Here is a 21970-nt window from a genome sequence, read left to right as displayed (position 1 = left end):
TTTTTTCTAATTTTATTTAACCTTTATTTTGACAGGGAAGTCATGACATGAAAGAATGCCCTTGAAATGATTTCATATGGAACTGAAACCAATGCTATAAATGTATGTAATCAAATAATGTCTTCGTCTCACCTCCAGGTTCTTCTCCAGGAGCAGAACACAGGGATCCGTTATAAATTCAACGTTCCCATCCAGAGGACAGGAAGTGGAGACAATGAGGTGGGCTTCTCCTGGAACCATCTGGCCTGGTCCGACTGCTCCGCCACCTGCGCTGGAGGTAGGCACTGCACCATCCGCATGCCGATGTACCCTGGGTGTACAAAACATTAGGAACAACTGCTCATTTCCATGACTGACCAGGTGAATCCAGGTGAAAGCTACGATCCCTTAAGTGTTAAATCCACTTCAATCAGTATAGATGAAGGGGAAGAGACAGGTTAAAGAAGGATTTTTTAAGCCTTGAGACAATAGAGACATGGATTGTGTATGTGTGTCATTCAGACAAAAGATGTAAGTGCGTTTGAACGGGGTATGGAAGTAGGTGCCAGGCGCAACATTTGAGTCAAGAGCAGCAACGCTGCAAGGGTTTTCATGCTCAACCGTTTGTATCAAGGTATGCTCTACCATCCAGCCAATTTGACACAACTGTGGGAAGCATTGGAGTTGACCTGGGCCAGCAACAAAGTTTTAGGAAGGCGTCTATCTATATAACACAAGACACTATGACGATTTTCCCCCTCCCCACTGACGCACCTCACATAGTCAATTGTCTATCAGTGACAGAGGCACCATACTCTGGAATAATTATCTTTAGATTGCCAAAACCTCATCCCTCAATAACTTCAAGTGAAGACTGGGGGTCAACCTGATGAATCAAACTACCAATAATCTCCTCCATGTAGCCTAACTCTCACACTTACACATAATCAAACATGGTGTTCTTGTATACTGAGCATATCATGTACTATTATAATGAATATGCTTTGTCTAACTAATAGAACAAACATATCAGCACTTTTGGGCACACCGTTTTTACCAGTTATTTATCTCTAATGTTTTGTCTTTCATTTCTTATGTTTGGTGCGAATAAATAAAACCTAAAAGCTAAAAGCCAATGTTTGGTATACTGAATGTGTATGTATCTGTCCTGGGTCCTGTTCAGTAGCCACCAAACAGGGTAAATCATTTTGAAGCTGGGAGGTACTTGAGGTACTACTGCAATAAAGAAGTGGATTTCTGCTTTCTATTGCAAAACAGTTTGGCTACGCTCATCATTGTGCCTACTGAACACATCACTTGAAATATGGAGACTCTGGGGATCATTAATTTAGGTGTCAGACGTCTATTGCTTATTAGTTAGAGCGTTGGGCCAGTAACCTAAAGGTTGCTGGATCGAATCTCCAAACTGACAAGGTAAAAATCTGTTGTTCTGCCCCTGAGCAAGGCAGTTAACCCACTGTTCCCCGGGCTCCGATGACATGGATGTTGATTAAGGCAGGCCCTTGCACCTCTCTGATTCAGAGAAGACACATTTCAATCGAGGGCATTCAGTTGTACCACTGACTAGGTATCCCCCTTTCCCTATTAACAGTGCTGTTCTAGCTATCTGTTAATGGAATAGGGTGGCAGGTAGCCTAGTGGTTAGAGTGTTGGGCCAGTAACCAAAAGGTGGTTCGAATACCTGAGCGGAGAAGGTGAAATATCTTGCGATGTGCCCTTGAGCAAGGCACTTAGAGTTGAAGTCGGAAGTTTACATACACTTAGGTTGGTGTCATTAAAACTTGTTTTTAAACCACTCCACAAAGTTCTTGTTAACAAACTATAGTTTTGGCAAGTCGGTTAGGACATCAACTTTTTGCATGACACAAGTCATTTTTCCAATAATTGTTTACAGACAGATTCACTTATAATTCACTGTATCATAATTCCAGTGGGTTAGACGTTTACATACACTAAGTTGACTGTGCCTTTAAACAGCTTGGAAAATTACAGAAAAGGATGTCATGGCTTTAGAAGCTTCTGATAGGCTAATTGACATCATTTGAGTCAATTGGAGGTGCACCTGTGGAAGTATTTCAAGGCCTAGCTTCAAACTCAGTGCTTCTTTGCTAGACATCATGGGAAAATCCAAAAGTAATCAGCCAAGTATGGTTCATCCTTGGGAGCAATTTCCAAACGTATGAAGGTACCACGTTCATCTGTACAAACAATAGTACGCAAGTATAAACATCAGTAAGGAAGTTAAAGCTTGATCGCAAATGGGTCTTCCAAATGGACAATGATCCCAAGCATACTTCCAAAGTTGTGGCAAAATGGCTTAAGGACAACAAAGTCAAGGTACTGGAGTGACCATCACAAAGCCCTGACCTCAATCCTATAGAGAATTTGTGGGCAGAACTGAAAAAGCGTGTGCGAGCAAGGAGGCCTACAAACCTGACTCAGTTACAGCAGCTCTGTCAGGAGGAATGGGCCAAAATTCACCCAACTTATTGTGGGAAGCTTGTGGAAGGCTACCCAAAGCGTTTGACCCAAGTTAAACAATTTAAAGGCAATGCTACCAAATACTAATTGAGTGTATGTAAACTTCTGACCCACTGGGAATGTGATGAAATAAATAAAAGCTGAAATAAATATTTCTCTCTACTATTATTCTGACATTTCACATTCTTCAAATAAAGTGGTGATCCTAACTGACCTAAAACAGGATATTTTTACTAGGATTAAATGTCAGGAATTGTGAAGAACTGAGTTTAAATGTATTTAACTAAGGTGTATGTAAATTTCCGACTTCAACTGTAACTCTAATTTCCTCCGTGGGCGCTGTACTACTATGGCTGATGCTGTAAAACAACACATTTCACCTGCGGTGTATGTGACAATACAACATATGTTATTTTTCTTTAGAATGTGGTTACAGGCTGGGGCTGTTTTTCAGTTATTTATTATTGAATTATTTTCCATTTCAATTTCTTCCCATTTGCTAGTTACAGTCTTGTCCCATCGCTTGTCCCATCGCTGCAACCCCCGTATGGGTTCAGTAGAGGCAAAGGTCGAGAGCCATGCATCCCCCGAAACACGACCCTGCCAGCTTCTTGACTCACTGCTCGCTTAACCTGGAAGCCAGCCGCACCAATGTGTCGGAGGAAACACCATACAACTGGCGACCGGAGTCAGCTTGCAGGCGCCCAGCCCATCACAAGGTGTGACGGACGGCACTGGCACTGGGCCAAACTCATGGGTTTCCCGGTCACGGCCAGCTGTGACACAGCCTGGGATCAAACCTGGGGCTGTAGTGACGCCTCAAGCACTGCGATGCAGGGCCTTACTTAGACCACTGCTCCACTCGGGAGGCCATTTATTGTTTTCTTTTAAATAATAGTATCTTTCCCCAACATGAGATACATTGTGTCTTTCCAATCCTGACCAACCAATACTTCTGGAAATAGTGGAGAATAATTTGGGGCTAACTCAGTATGATACTTTGACATGGGTGTGTAGGATCATAACGTTATTGCTTTCTAAATGGAGATTTAGCTTTTAAGAAAAAAGTAATATGTGTTTTACATATTTAAGCCAAGCACAAGAATATGGTGTAATTTCTATGAATGAGCTGCTTTGAATGTCTTCTGGTTAACCAGGGCTAGCAAGCATACAGTCTGACTTGCCAGAGATACAGTGGTTGTGGTGAGAGAGAGACAAGCCAAACACACAGATGCCTGCTTCTCCAAAACCCTTGTCCTACTGCATACTGAAACCTCCTAACTCTGAAACCACAGTGAAATGTCCACCACTGCCTCAACAATGACTAAACCAAATCATTTTATCCCCAAAAGCAATGGGCTTTTATGAAAAAATAAATACTGTTCCTCTCAAGAATGTTCCTCTAAATACCTGCAATATTCTAGCAACAAAATAAACAAAAACAAAAGTTTTTAAAAAGATAGTTTTTGAGAAAGGAGATCTATGCTGGACCAAAGCAAAGAGCTCTAGATGCCATGTAGATGTGTATACCTTTGTATTGTAATGTAGATGTGTATACCTTTGTATTGTAATGTAGATGTGTATACCTTTGTATTGTAATGTAGATGTGTATACCTTTGTATATAGATGTGTATACCTTTGTATTGTAATGTAGATGTGTATACCTTTTGTATTGTAATGTAGATGTGTATACCTTTGTATTGTAATGTAGATGTGTATACCTTTGTTGTAATGTAGATGTATACCTTTGTTGTAATGTAGATGTGTATACCTTTGTATTGTAATGTAGATGTGTATACCTTTGTATTGTAATGTAGATGTGTATACCTTTGTATTGTAATGTAGATGTGTATACCTTTGTATTGTAATGTAGATGTGTATACCTTTGTATTGTAATGTAGATGTGTATACCTTTGTATTGTAATGTAGATGTGTATACATTTGTATTGTAATGGAGATGTGTATACCTTTGTATTGTAATGTAGATGTGTATACCTTTGTATTGTAATGTAGATGTGTATACCTTTGTATTTTAATTTAGATGCCATTCTGGGGTTCAGGACTTCTACAAAGCAACGTTTTATACCGTATCAAACTCAACACAATAGATCCTTACACTTTGGATGTGGGCCTTGATTCATATAGCCGGTGAATTTAGCTGACACCCTTAATCAGAAAGTTTCATTGAATGCATTGCTGTGCTAATACAAGCTCTTCTGACATCCATCCTGGCCACTTCAGTTTCCCTACGCTCTCCAAGCATGATTCTCTACCACCAATCCATATGTCAGCTGTACTATTGGTGTTTGTCCCATTATGTATGCACTATGTCCCACATGTACACATGCTCACAGACAGACACTCAGGCAAGCAGGCAGACACACACTCTCTCTCTGTCACCATACACACACATGCACATCTCGTTACAACGGTCAGACCAGTATGGTGTAGGGTATGTCCCATTTAGACTCCATAGAGAGGCCACACGCACACACCTACATGCACGCACACACGCACACATGCACTCGCACACGCTCACACACACACACACACACACACACACACACACACACACACACACACACACACACACACACACACACACACACACACACACACACACACACACACACACACACACACACACACACACACACACACACACACACACACACACACACACACACACGACAGAGTTGGGTGACAGCAATATGGTAGCCATCAGACACCAGCAGCCAGAGTAAAGGGCTGCAGCTCTATAAAAGTGATTTGACAAGGTATCCTGCAAGGCACCAGGCATTTACACATCTGCTTCTACTACAGACTGAAACCATACCTTACTTCTCCACCCAAACACAGACACAGACACATAGGACACACTGCACTCTGGGTCACATGCAGGAGAATAACACAGTGATTTCGGTACTGTATCTTCTTACATTTTCAGGAATCAGTAGTTAATCAGGGACTTGGCTGTTGTGTGGATTTTTACTCCTCTTCTCTGTTAGTCTCTTGAGCCAAGCGGTTTACTTCTGCCATCTTTGAATGCATTTGCCTATAAGCTTACGTTGCTCCAAGGTCGGGGATGTCCCAGACTACTTCTCTGTCAGGGTTCTCAGGAAGCAGTGCATCACCCAGTAAGAGGGCGGATATTAACTGGGTGTTGTGTTTGCACTCCCTTGCCTGCTAGGTTCCCAGAAGCAGGGAGTGGTGTGTAAGCGTCTGGATGATAACTCTGTGGTGCAGAACAGCTACTGTGAAGCAGAAAGCAAACCTCCAGGGAACCAGAGGTCCTGCAACACTGAACTCTGCCCCCCAGAGTACGTACAGTAAGACCTTCACATCACATACAGTACTATACAGCTCAGTACTGCTCAACACAGTACTATACAGCACAGTACTGCTCAACACAGTACTATACAGCACAGTACTGCTCAACACAGTACTATACAGCACAGTACTGCTCAACACAGTACTATACAGGACAGTACTGCTCAACACAGTACTATACAGGAGAATACGGCTCAACAAAACACTATACAGGACAATACGGCTCAACACAGTGCTATACAGGACAATACGTCTCAACACAGTGCTATACAGCACAGTACGGCTCAATACAGTACGATACAACACAGTACTATACAGAACAATACGTCTCAACACAGTACTATACAGGACAATACGGCTCAGCACAGTACTATACAGGACAATACGTCTCAACACAGTACTATACAGGACAATACGTCTCAACACAGTACTATACAGCACAGTACGGCTCAATACAGTACGATACAACACAGTACTATACAGAACAATACGTCTCAACACAGTACTATACAGGACAATACGTCTCAACACAGTACTATACAGGACAATACGTCTCAACACAGTACTATACAGGACAATACGTCTCAACACAGTACTATACAGGACAATACGTCTCAACACAGTACTATACAGGACAATACGGCTCAACACAGTACTATACAGGACAATACGTCTCAACACAGTACTATACAGAACAATACGTCTCAACACAGTACTATACAGGACAATACGTCTCAACACAGTATTATACAGGACAATACGTCTCAACACAGTACTATACAGGACAATACGGCTCAACACAGTACTATACAGGACAATACGGCTCAACACAGTACTATACAGGACAATACGGCTCAATACAGTACTATACAGGACAATACGGCTCAATACAGTACGATACAACACAGTGCTATACAGGACAATACGTCTCAACACAGTGCTATACAGGACAATACGTCTCAACACAGTACTATACAGGACAATACGTCTCAACACAGTACTATACAGGACAATACGTCTCAACACAGTACTATACAGGACAATACGGCTCAACACAGTACTATACAGGACAATACGTCCCAACACAGTACTATACAGGACAATACGTCTCAACACAGTACTATACAGGACAATACGTCTCAACACAGTACTATACAGGACAATACGTCCCAACACAGTACTATACAGGACAATACGTCTCAACACAGTACTATACAGGACAATACGTCTCAACACAGTACTATACAGGACAATACGGCTCAACACAGTACTATACAGGACAATACGTCTCAACACAGTACTATACAGGACAATACGTCTCAACACAGTATTATACAGGACAATACGTCTCAACACAGTACTATACAGGACAATACGTCTCAACACAGTACTATACAGGACAATACGTCTCAACACAGTACTATACAGGACAATACGGCTCAACACAGTACTATACAGGACAATACGGCTCAACACAGTACTATACAGGACAATACGGCTCAATACAGTACTATACAGGACAATACGGCTCAATACAGTACGATACAACACAGTGCTATACAGGACAATACGTCTCAACACAGTGCTATACAGGACAATACGTCCCAACACAGTACTATACAGGACAATACGGCTCAACACAGTACTATACAGGACAATACGTCTCAACACAGTACTATACAGGACAATACGTCTCAACACAGTACTATACAGGACAATACGTCTCAACACAGTACTATACAGGACAATACGGCTCAACACAGTACTATACAGGACAATACAACACAGTACTATACAGGACAATACGTCTCAACACAGTACTATACAGGACAATACGGCTCAACACAGTACTATACAGGACAATACGTCTCAACACAGTACTATACAGGACAATCAACACAGTACTATACAGGACAATACGTCTCAACACAGTACTATACAGGACAATACGGCTCAACACAGTACTATACAGGACAATACGTCTCAACACAGTACTATACAGGACAAACACAGTACGGACAATACGCTCAACACAGTACTATACAGGACAATACGTCTCAACACAGTACTATACAGGACAATATGTCTCAACACAGTACTATACAGGACAATACGGCTCAACACAGTACACAGTACTATACAGGACAATACGTCTCAACACAGTACTATACAGGACAATACGTCTCAACACAGTACTATACAGGACAATACGTCTCAACACAGTACTATACAGGACAATACGTCTCAACACAGTACTATACAGGACAATACGTCTCAACACAGTACTATACAGGACAATACGTCTCAACACAGTACTATACAGGACAATACGGCTCAACACAGTACTATACAGGACAATACGGCTCAACACAGTACTATACAGGACAATACGTCTCAACACAGTACTATACAGGACAATACGGCTCAACACAGTACTATACAGGACAATACGGCTCAACACAGTACTATACAGGACAATACGGCTCAACACAGTACTATACAGGACAATACGGCTCAACACAGTACTACAGTAACACAGTACTATACAGGACAATACGTCTCAACACAGTACTATACAGGACAATACGTCTCAACACAGTACTATACAGGACAATATGGCTCAACACAGTACTATACAGGACAATACGGCTCAACACAGTACTATACAGGACAATACGGCAGTACAACAACACAGTACTATACAGGACAATACGTCTCAACACAGTACTATACAGGACAATACGGCTCAACACAGTACTATACAGGACAATACGGCTCAACACAGTACTATACAGGACAATACGGCTCAACACAGTACGACAGGACAATACAACACAGTGCTATACAGGACAATACGTCTCAACACAGTACTATACAGGACAATACGTCTCAACACAGTACTATACAGGACAATACGTCTCAACACAGTACTATACAGGACAATACGTCTCAACACAGTACTATACAGGACAATACACAGTACTATACAGGACAATACGTCAACACAGTACTATACAGGAACACAGTACTATACAGGACAATCAACACAGTACTATACAGGACAATACGTCTCAACACAGTACTATACAGGACAATACGTCAACACAGTACAACACAGTAACACAGTATATACAGGACAATACGTCTCAACACAGTACTATACAGGACAATACGTCTCAACACAGTACTATACAGGACAATACGTCCCAACACAGTACTATACAGGACAATACGTCTCAACACAGTACTATACAGGACAATACGTCTCAACACAGTACTATACAGGACAATACGTCTCAACACAGTACTATACAGGACAATACGTCTCAACACAGTACTATACAGGACAATACGTCTCAACACAGTACTATACAGGACAATACGTCTCAACACAGTACTATACAGGACAATACGTCTCAACACAGTACTATACAGGACAATACGGCTCAACACAGTACTATACAGGACAATACGGCTCAACACAGTACTATACAGGACAATACGGCTCAACACAGTACTATACAGGACAATACGTACTCAATACAGGACACAACACAGTACTATACAGGACAATACGTCAATCAACACAGTGCTATACAGGACAATACGTCCCAACACAGTACTATACAGGACAATACGTCTCAACACAGTACTATACAGGACAATACGTCTCAACACAGTACTATACAGGACAATACGGCTCAACACAGTACTATACAGGACAATACGTCCCAACACAGTACTATACAGGACAATACGTCTCAACACAGTACTATACAGGACAATACGTCTCCCAACACAGTACTATACAGGACAATACGTCTCAACACAGTACTATACAGGACAATACGTCTCAACACAGTACTATACAGGACAATACGGCTCAACACAGTACTATACAGGACAATACGGCTCAACACAGTACTATACAGGACAATACGTCTCAACACAGTATTATACAGGACAATACGTCTCAACACAGTACTATACAGGACAATACGTCTCAACACAGTACTATACAGGACAATACGGCTCAACACAGTACTATACAGGACAATACGGCTCAACACAGTACTATACAGGACAATACGGCTCAATACAGTACTATACAGGACAATACGGCTCAATACAGTACGATACAACACAGTGCTATACAGGACAATACGTCTCAACACAGTGCTATACAGGACAATACGTCTCAACACAGTACTATACAGGACAATACGTCTCAACACAGTACTATACAGGACAATACGTCTCAACACAGTACTATACAGAACAATACGTCTCAACACAGTACTATACAGGACAATACGTCTCAACACAGTATTATACAGGACAATACGTCTCAACACAGTACTATACAGGACAATACGGCTCAACACAGTATTATACAGGACAATACGGCTCAACACAGTATTATACAGGACAATACGGCTCAATACAGTACTATACAGGACAATACGGCTCAATACAGTACGATACAACACAGTGCTATACAGGACAATACGTCTCAACACAGTGCTATACAGGACAATACGTCTCAACACAGTACCATACAGGACAATACGTCTCAACACAGTACTATACAGGACAATACGTACTATACAGGACAATACGTCTCAACACAGTACTATACAGGACAATACGTCTACTAACACAGTACACAGTACTATACAGGACAATACGTCTCAACACAGTACTATACAGGACAATACAACACAGTACTATACAGGACAATACGTCTCAACACAGTACTATACAGGACAATACGTCTCAACACAGTACTATACAGGACAATACGGCTCAACACAGTACTATACAACACAGTACTATACAGGACAATACGGCTCAACACAGTACTATACAGGACAATACGGCTCAACACAGTACTATACAGGACAATACGGCTCAACACAGTACTATACAGGACAATACGGCTCAACACAGTACTATACAGGACAATACGTCTCAACACAGTACTATACAGGACAATACGTCTCAACACAGTACTATACAGGACAATACGTCTCAACACAGTACTATACAGGACAATACGTCTCAACACAGTACTATACAGGACAATACGTCTCAACACAGTACTATACAGGACAATACGTCTCAACACAGTACTATACAGGACAATACGTCTCAACACAGTACTATAACACAGTACTATACAGACAATACGTCTCAACACAGTAGTACTATACAGTACAGGACAATACGTCTCAACACAGTACTATACAGGACAATACGGCTCAACACAGTACTATACAGGACAATACGGCTCAACACAGTACTATACAGGACAATACGGCTCAATACAGTACGATACAACACAGTGCTATACAGGACAATACGTCTCAACACAGTGCTATACAGGACAATACGTCTCAACACAGTACTATACAGGACAATACGTCTCAACACAGTACTATACAGGACAATACGTCTCAACACAGTACTATACAGGACAATACGGCTCAACACAGTACTATACAGGACAATACGTCTCAACACAGTACTATACAGGACAATACGTCTCAACACAGTACTATACAGGACAATACGTCTCAACACAGTACTATACAGGACAATACGTCTCAACACAGTACTATACAGGACAATACGTCTCAACACAGTACTATACAGGACAATACGTCTCAACACAGTACTATACAGGACAATACGGCTCAACACAGTACTATACAGGACAATACGTCTCAACACAGTACTATACAGGACAATACGTCTCAACACAGTACTATACAGGACAATACGTCTCAACACAGTACTATACAGGACAATACGTCTCAACACAGTACTATACAGGACAATACGTCTCAACACAGTACTATACAGGACAATACGTCTCAACACAGTACTATACAGAACAATACGTCTCAACACAGTACTATACAGGACAATACGTCTCAACACAGTATTATACAGGACAATACGTCTCAACACAGTACTATACAGGACAATACGGCTCAACACAGTATTATACAGGACAATACGGCTCAACACAGTATTATACAGGACAATACGGCTCAATACAGTACTATACAGGACAATACGGCTCAATACAGTACGATACAACACAGTGCTATACAGGACAATACGTCTCAACACAGTGCTATACAGGACAATACGTCTCAACACAGTACCATACAGGACAATACGTCTCAACACAGTATTATACAGGACAATACGTCTCAACACAGTACTATACAGGACAATACGGCTCAACACAGTATTATACAGGACAATACGGCTCAACACAGTATTATACAGGACAATACGGCTCAATACAGTATTATACAGGACAATACGGCTCAATACAGTACTATACAGGACAATACGGCTCAATACAGTACGATACAACACAGTGCTATACAGGACAATACGTCTCAACACAGTGCTATACAGGACAATACGTCTCAACACAGTACTATACAGGACAATACGTCTCAACACAGTACTATACAGGACAATACGTCTCAACACAGTACTATACAGGACAATACGTCTCAACACAGTACTATACAGGACAATACGGCTCAACACAGTACTATACAGGACAATACGTCTCAACACAGTACTATACAGGACAATACGTCTCAACACAGTACTATACAGGACAATACGGCTCAACACAGTACCATACGGCTCAACACAGTACCATACAGGACAATACGTCTCAACACAGTACTATACAGGACAATACGTCTCAACACAGTACTATACAGAACAATACGTCTCAACACAGTACTATACAGGACAATACGTCTCAACACAGTATTATACAGGACAATACGTCTCAACACAGTACTATACAGGACAATACGGCTCAACACAGTATTATACAGGACAATACGGCTCAACACAGTATTATACAGGACAATTCGGCTCAATACAGTACTATACAGGACAATACGGCTCAATACAGTACGATACAACACAGTGCTATACAGGACAATACGTCTCAACACAGTGCTATACAGGACAATACGTCTCAACACAGTACCATACAGGACAATACGTCTCAACACAGTATTATACAGGACAATACGTCTCAACACAGTACTATACAGGACAATACGTCTCAACACAGTATTATACAGGACAATACGTCTCAACACAGTATTATACAGGACAATACGGCTCAACACAGGACAATACGGCTCAACACAGTACTATACAGGACAATACGGCTCAACACAGTACTATACCGGACAATACGGCTCAACACAGTATTATACAGGACAATACGGTCAGGACCCGGTTACGAACCTGGGTCTCCGGAGTGAGAAACAGTCACTTAACCAACTGAGCCACGAATAGTCAGCAGAACCCAGAAGATGAGGCAGACACAGCAGTACTTAAGACTGTGTATTTAATAAAGTAAAAAGAAGTCCTTCAATACAAAATGGATAAATCCAAAAGGTGGTAGGTATAGCACAAAAAAAGCCTCAAGAGATACTCAAAAATAAAAAACAAAAACAAAAAACAGAATTCCACAAGAGCTTCCACCGGAATCGACAAGAGCACACAGAACACTAGGGCTGGGTGCTAACATACAAACACAGAGCACAGAACTATTTAAACAAAGGGTTTAAATACAATCAGGGGAAACAATCAGGGGAAACGAGGCACAGGTGCAAATAATAATGGGGATCAAGGGAAAAAACATAAGGTCAAAAAGCACAATGGGGGCATCTAGTGACCAAAACCCGGAACAACCCTGGCCAAATCCTGACAGAATCCCCCCCCTAGGAACGGCTCCTGACGTTCCTACCAGCTCTCTCGGGGTGGAGGGCCCTGAACTGACGAATGAGGTCAGGATGTCTTTGGCATGAACCCAGGAGCGCTCCTCGGGACTGTAGCCTTCCCAGTCCACCAGATACTGCCAGGACCGCTGCACCCGGCGGGAATCCAGTATCCGATGGACGGTATAAGCCGGCTGGCCTCCAATGACACGAGGCGGAGGGGGAGGTCTGTCTGCCGGGACAAGGGGAGAAAAAACAACAGGTTTTAACAATGAAATGTGAAATGTGGGATTAATCTTAAGGGATCTGGGTAAGTGTAGGCGATAAGAAACTGGGTTAACTCTCCTGGCAACCTTAAAGGGACCGATGTATTTTTGGGACAGCTTGCGAGACTCCACCCGTAGTGGTAAGTCTCTTGTGGAGAGCCAGACTCTCTGGCCGGGGCGCAGGGTAGGCCCGGGACGGCGACGTCTGTTGGCTTGTTGTTGGTACCTCTGTGAGGAACGCATAAGATTAAGACGGGTCTTCCTCCACATAAGCCGACAGCGTCTGACGAACTTCAAGGCTGAAGGCACTCTGACTTCTGCCTCCTGGTCCGGGAACAATGGAGGAGCATAGCCAAACTGACACTCGTGCGGGGACATACCAGTGGAGGAGGAGCGCAAGGTGTTGTGCGCGTATTCGGCCCAAACAATAAAGGATGACCATGTGGACGGGTTGTCACGAGTCATACATCGGAGGGTGGTTTCCAGCTCTTGATTCATCCTCTCTGTTTGGCCGTTGGACTCCGGATGGTACCCTGAAGATAGACTGGCAGAAGCCCCCATGAGTTGGCAGAAGGCCTTCCAAAACCTTGAGGCGAACTGGGGACCTCTGTCAGAAACCATATCTTGAGGAATGCCGAAGACTCGGAACACATGATTAATTACCAACTAAGCCGTTTCCTTGGCAGAAGGTAACTTAGTCAGAGGGACGAACCTGGCCGCCTTTGAAAACCTGTCGATTATGACTAGGATAGTAGTATTGCCATGGGATGGAGGAAGTCCAGTAATAAAGTCCAATGAGATATGGGACCAGGGTCTGTGGGGAACAGGTAAAGGGTGAAGGAGTCCTTGAGGGCGGAGGTGAGAAGATTTGCCCTGGCAGCACACGGGGCAGGCATTGACGAAAGTGGCAACGTCTTCTCTTATGGTAGGCCACCAGAACTTACGCTGGATGAACTCCAAGGTGCGACCTACACCCGGATGACAGGTGAGGCGAGAGGAGTGCCCCACAGAAGGACCTGAGTCCTCACTGCCTTGGGGACAAACAACCGATTGGCAGGACCTCCTTTCGGGTCCGGTTAGATAGCTTGAGCTCGTCTCACGGTATCCTCAACTTGCCACGAGATCGGAGCCACAATCTTAGCAGCAGGAAGGACAGGCATGTCCGTGTCATCTCGAATGGCAGGAGCGTAGACTCGGGACAGGGCATCCGGTTTGAGATTCTTCGACCCGGGCCGATAGGTGAGGATAAACTGGAATCAATTGAAGAAAAGAGACCATCTAGCTTGTCTAGAGTTCAACCGCTTCGCCTGCTGGATATACTCCAGATTTTTGTGGTCCGTAAGCACTTGAAACGGGTGAGAAGCCCCCTCGAGCCAGTGTCTCCATTCCTTCAATGCCATCTTAACCGCTAGGAGTTCACGATCCCCACATCGTAGTTCCTCTCAGCCGGGGTAAGCCGGTGTGAGAAGAAAGCGCACGGATGAAGCTTCTTGTCTTCACCCTTCTGAGACAGGACAGCTCCAACACCAACCTCTGATGCGTCTACCTCCACCACAAATGGTTCATCCGTAGTCGGTAGTATCAGGATGGGAGCAGAGAGAACGCGCTGCTTGAGTCCTTGGAAGGCCGTCTCAGCTTCTCTTCCCCACAAAAACCTTGCATTGCCACCCTTGGTTAAAGCTGAGAGAGGGCTGCCACCAAGCTGAAGTTCTTGATGAACTTGCGGTAAAAGTTTGTGAAGCCCAGGAAACGCTGAACTTCCTTAACGGATTTGGGGGTGGGCCAATCCGCTACCGCCCCTACCTTCCTGGGGTCCATTTGGACTCGACCGGGTTCCACTACAAATCCCAGGAATTGTACTGGGATGAATGGAATTCACATTTTTCCGGCTTAACGTACAGATGGCTGTCTAGGAGGCGTTTGAGTACTTGTCTGACATGCTTAGTGTGTTCTTGAAGGGAGCTCGAAAAGATGAGGATGTCATCCAAGTAAACGAACACAAATATGTTAAGCATATCCCTAAGCACGTCGTTTATGAGCGCTTGGAACACCGCTGGGGCGTTGGTCAGGCCGAAGGGCATCACCAAGTATTCATAGTGACCAGTAGGCGTGTTGAAAGCGGTCTTCCACTCGTCACCAGGTCTGATCCGCACAAGATGGTATGCGTTCCGCAGGTCAAGCTTAGTGAAAACAACTGCTTCCTGGAGCAGCTCGAAGGCTGTGGCCATAAGGGGTAGCGGGTAACGGTTACGGACGGTTATGGCATTGAGTCCCCGGTAGTCGATGCAAGGACGTAATCCACCGTCTTTCTTGGCCACAAAGAAAAACCCTGCTCCCGCCGGGGAGGTGGATGGACGCATGAGGCCTGCTTCCAGAGCGTCCTTGATGTAGGTATCCATAGCAGCTCGTTCGGGTGGAGATAGGGAAAAGATCCGACCCCTGGGGGGCAAGTGCCCGGAAACAGGTCGATGGGGCAATCATAAGGTCTATGGGGTGGTAGCATGGTGGCCCTCTGTTTGCTAAACACCAGTTTGAGGTCATGGTAACACTCAGGAACTCGGGTCAGGTCGATGGATTCTAAAGACTCGGGAGTAGAACTCGGGAATTCTGGAAAATACAAGTAGCTTGGCACGTAGGACCCCGCTGCTTGATAGTGCCCACAGACCAGTCGATGTGAGGGTTATGGCTGTGAAGCCAGGGGTATCCAAGGACGAGAGGGAACTCGGAACAGGAGATCAAATGAAAGTTCATCAATTCCTGGTGTTGTGAAACTGAAAGTCGCAAGGAGGTAGTGACATGAGTGACAAGTCCAGATCCCAAAGGGCTTCCATCCAATGTAGTAACCCTCATGGGGTCACTTAGAGGTTCAGAGGGAACGCCATTCTCCTTCGCCCAGACACCATCCATGAAGTTACCTGCGGCTCCAGAGTCTACCAAGGCTTGAAGGTGAAGCTTGTGGTTGTCCCAGGAGAGGGTGACTGGAATGAGCAGACGGGAGTTGGACGGATGGGAGGAGGTTATGTTTCCCGTTACAGTTCCCCCGGTCTGTACGGGACAGAGCGTTTCCCTGGAGCCCGGGACACGTGGAACGGAAATGGCCCGGTTTGCCGCAATATAGACAGCGTCGCTCCCTCATCCGGCGGTCTCTCTCAGCCTGGGAGATGCGTCCAATCTGCATGGGTTCCGGTGGAGCCAGCGAGGATAAAGGTGGGGACTCGGAGCTGGGACTGATAGGGGCTAGAGGTCTACGGTTGAGTTCTCTCTCTCTCAGACGCTGGTCAATGCGTGAGGCCAACTTGATCAGGGACTCGAGATTGTCCGGTGGTTCCCGAGTGGCCAGTTCATCTTGGATAGTGTCGGAAAGGCCTTTCAGAAAGCACACCGTGAGCGCCTCGTTGTTCCAGCCACTCGCTGCTGCCACCGTGCGGAACTGGATGGCATAGTCCGTCACGCTGCGCCAACCTTGGTGGAGAGTCAGGAGCTGTTTGGCTGAGTCAGAACCACTGCTTGGGCCTTGAAACACTCGTTTAAATTCCTCAGCAAAGGCAGAGTAGCTGGCACAGCAGGAACTATGGGCATCCCACACAGCAGTAGCCCAGGCCAGGGCTTTTTCCGACAGCAGGGTGATGATATATGCGATCTTAGACCGGTCGGTGGGAAACGACGAGGGTTGCAGCTCAAAGGAGAGAGAACATTGGGTGAGAAACCCTTTACAAGCACTTGGATCACCTGAGAACCGTTGGGGAGGTGGAAGACGAGGTTCAGCCAGGGGGTTAACTGCCATGGGTACGTGAATCTGAGGTACTGGGACGGGAACTGTTGCCGGGGTAAGTCGATCAGATATCTGCTTAATGGAAGTCAGCATCTCCGACAGAAGATGAGAATGTCTAGCCATTAAGGCCTCTTGCTGAACCAGGGCGGCTTCGTGGCGTTGGACAGTCTCCTGGTGGTGGGACAGCATGGCAACAAGGTCCTGGGAACTGGCTGCCTCTGGGTTCATTATTGGCTCTGTGTTTCTGTCAGGACCCGGTTACGAACCTGGGTCTCCGGAGTGAGAAACAGTCACTTAACCAACTGAGCCACAAATAGTCAGCAGAACCCAGAAGATGAGGCAGACACAGCAGTACTTAAGACGGTGTATTTAATAAAGTAAAAAGAAGTCCTTCAATACAAAATGGATAAATCCAAAAGGTGGAAGGTATAGCACAAAAAAAGCCTCAAGAGATACTCAAAAATAAAAAACAAAAACAAAAAACAGAATTCCACAAGAGCGTCCACCGGAATCGACAAGAGCACACAGAACACTAGGGCTGGGTGCTAACATACAAACACAGAGCACCAAACTGAGGGAAACAAAGGGTTTAAATACAATCAGGGGAAACGAGGCACAGGTGCAAATAATAATGGGGATCAAGGGAAAAAACATAAGGTCAAAAAGCACAATGGGGGCATCTAGTGACCAAAACCCGGAACAACCCTGGCCAAATCCTGACAAATACGGCTCAACACAGTACTATACAGGACAATACGGCTCAACACAGTACTATACAGTGGTCACGTTCAGTAGATGCCTGTCACGCACAACCAACATCACATACAGTACAGTACAATACAATACAGGGATCACATACAGCATGTAAGAACCTCAGACGCTGTGAACCTCATGTCCATCTTGGAACAGAAAGATAATTGTGCTAAACTATGCTGGATGGATGTACTGTATGCTAACTTGGCTCAGAGAAAATACTAATACTGTTGGACCTCAGGTCAACAACCTTTTAATGACTGACAACCAGAGACCAACTATCAGTAGTTAGTGAGTGGAGTGGGTTCAGAAGATTCAGCCTTTTGATGGCCCTAAAAGATATTTAATGTTGCAATTTTAAAGCAAGTTTCTGCAATTCTAAACATTTTGACATGAGGTGGAAACAAGATTTAGCAATTTTATTACTAATTTCCTGCAATTCTAAACATTCTGCCATGACTTATGCCATGTTAATATGATATCTGAGTGAGAGTGACTAACACAATCAATGGGGGCTCTCTGAAAGTCAGGGCCCTGGGCACGTGCCCTTCGTGCCCGGTTGGTAATTCAGCCATGATTACTAAGTTTACATAGCTGGCTACACTAATTTACCAATCAACATTTTTTTTTCTGACATGGGCTAATTGAGTGACTGTCATGGACTGACATGACAAGATAAACATGTCTGATGCACAATAACATTTCGAAACGGCACCTTGTGTATTCTAACAGTAAGTTGAGTTCCTAATAAAATAAAAAGAACAAATATTCATTTGTTCCGGGGCCCCCTAGTGGCCGGGGATCTTAAAGGGTCTTATGTCGCTCATGCATGGGGCTCTCCCTGAGAAGACTGACTGAACAAGCATTTAGGTCTGCCAGAAGGCTCTGGATAAGAAAAATCTTTCATGAAAACGATTATGACTTGCTATATTAATTTGCCTTCAAAGAGCCCGTAAGCTGTGAAACTTTTTTGAAGAAAATGCTTAAATATAATGTCAATGATTTAGAACTTGATTTATTTACTATTTTCAGAGCTTGTTTTATGTAAAAAAAAGTTTAAATGTTGGCGATGGGCAAGGCGCCACACTTGCTCTCACACTGCTGCATGTTGGGGGGTCTGAGGGCCTCGGGACAGTCACTGGAGGGCTGGCCTGTGTAGGAGAGACACTGCACTGTCCGCATCTGCTGGCCCAGCCCACACTGCGCTGAACACTGTGGTGAAACACACACACACACAAACACACACTATTAACCACCCTGCACCAAACACTGAACCACATAAACACTATTAACCACCCTGCACCAAACACTGAACCACATAAACACTATTAACCAACCTGCACCAAACACTGAACCACATAAACACTATTAACCACCCTGCACCAAACACTGAACCACATAAACACTATTAACCACCCTGCACCAAACACTGAACCACATAAACACTATTAACCAACCTGCACCAAACACTGAACCACATAAACACTATTAACCACCCTGCACCAAACACTGAACCACATAAACACTATTAACCAACCTGCACCAAACACTAAACCACATAAACACTATTAACCAACCTGCACCAGACACTGAACCACATAAACACTATTAACCACCCTGCACCAAACACTGAACCACATAAACACTATTAACCACCCTGCACCAAACACTGAACCACATAAACACTATTAATCACCCTGCACCAAACACTGAACCACATAAACACTATTAACCACCCTGCACCAAACACTGAACCACATAAACACTATTAACCAACCTGCACCAGACACTGAACCACATAAACACTATTAACCACCCTGCACCAAACACTGACCACATAAACACTATTAACCAACCTGCATCAGACACTGAACCACATAAACACTATTAACCACCCTGCACCAGACACTGAACCACATAAACACTATTAATCACCCTGCACCAAACACTGACCACATAAACACTATTAACCAACCTGCATCAGACACTGAACCACATAAACACTATTAACCACCCTGCACCAGACACTGAACCACATAAACACTATTAATCAACCTGCACCAAACACTGAACCACATAAACACTATTAACCAACCTGCACCAAACACTGAACCACATAAACACTATTAACCACCCTGCATCAAACACTGAACCACATAAACACTATTAACCAACCTGCATCAAACACTGAACCACATAAACACTATTAACCACCCTGCATCAGACACTGAACCACATAAACACTATTAACCACCCTGCATCAAACACTGAACCACATAAACACTATTAACCAACCTGCACCAAACACAGAACCACAATAAAACTATTAACCACCCTGCACCAAACACTGAACCACATAAACACTATTAATCACCCTGCACCAAACACTGAACCACATAAACACTATTAACCACCCTGCACCAAACACTGAACCACATAAACACTATTAACCACCCTGCACCAAACACTGAACCACATAAACACTATTAACCACCCTGCATCAGACACTGAACCACATAAACACTATTAATCACATACTGCATTCAAAAGACACAGACATAGTTATTACCCCTCAGCACAGCCATACTGTTAAAACTCCTACCCACTACATGTGTTAGAACTTAGAGTAACTGAGTCACTGAGACAGTCAAACAGCACTTCTCCTGGCTGTGTCATTCTGATGACGTCCTGTATGGGCCAAGCCAAGCCTAGCCTGAGTTTGCAGATTCTCACTGCCCCCTGTTTTACTTTCTCAGCAGACACTCAACAGTTATGTCTAATCACTAGGGATACTAGGGATACGAGAGAGAGAGAGAGAGAGAGAGTCATGTGTGCCCCTCCCATGGTCTGTTCTGGACTTGGGGACTGTGAAGAGACCTCTTGTGGCATGTCTTGTGAGGTATGCATGGATGTCCGAGCTGTGTGCCAGCAGTTTAGACAGACAGCTTGGTGCATTCAACATGTCAAAACCTCTCAGAAATACAAGTACATGCATAGAAGTAGAATGAACATTCTACATGCACAGACGTTTATCAGGCCATTGGTTGAGAAAGCATTCTGTGGAATTAAGTTGTTGGCATGGTAACTCTTCTTTCTGTAATTATTATGACCAGGTGAATTGTTGCTATGGGAGAGGGCAGAACTGGTGGGTTCTCCTTCCTCACAGAGAGGCCTTAGTGTGTGTGTGTAGGTGTGTGTGTGTTGTGGCCAAATGTGCTTAGCTTCTTTGCGAGGGCTGGGGGAACGGTCAGACAGAGTTCAATCATGTCTCAGATGTTCCATTGGAAAAAGAGGGATTAAATTCTGTTGGCCAATGGGCTGAATGGATTAAATGATGTTAGCCAATAGGCTGAATGGATTAAAAACAGTTGGCCAATAGGCTGAATGGATTAAAAACAGTTGGCCAATAGGCTGAAGGGATTAATTACTGTTGGCCAATGGGTTGAAGGGATTAAATTATGTTGGCCAATAGGCTGAATGGATTAAAAATAGTTGGCCAATAAAGTGAAGGGATTAAATACTGTTGGCCAATGGGATGAAGCCGTCTGCCAATAGTGGTGTGTGTGTATCTAGGGGTATATGAGTGAGTCATT

General features: G+C 44.0%; 1 protein-coding gene across 1 annotated transcript in view; it reads left to right on the top strand.

Moving 5' to 3' along the window:
• LOC135548216 (A disintegrin and metalloproteinase with thrombospondin motifs 6-like) overlaps positions 1-21970 on the top strand; it is a 170398-nt gene that overhangs the window by 134322 nt on the left and 14106 nt on the right. The window contains exons 19-20 of the mRNA XM_064977577.1: positions 139-277; positions 5672-5801. Coding sequence (XP_064833649.1) covers positions 139-277; positions 5672-5801 — 269 coding nt within the window. The remainder of the gene's footprint in view (positions 1-138; positions 278-5671; positions 5802-21970) is intronic.

The sequence above is a fragment of the Oncorhynchus masou genome, chromosome 11, assembly GCF_036934945.1.
Source record: "Oncorhynchus masou masou isolate Uvic2021 chromosome 11, UVic_Omas_1.1, whole genome shotgun sequence".
In the NCBI taxonomy this organism is placed as follows: domain Eukaryota; kingdom Metazoa; phylum Chordata; class Actinopteri; order Salmoniformes; family Salmonidae; genus Oncorhynchus; species Oncorhynchus masou.
Note: the sequence above shows the minus strand (reverse complement) of the source record. Positions and strands in the feature narration are given on the sequence as shown.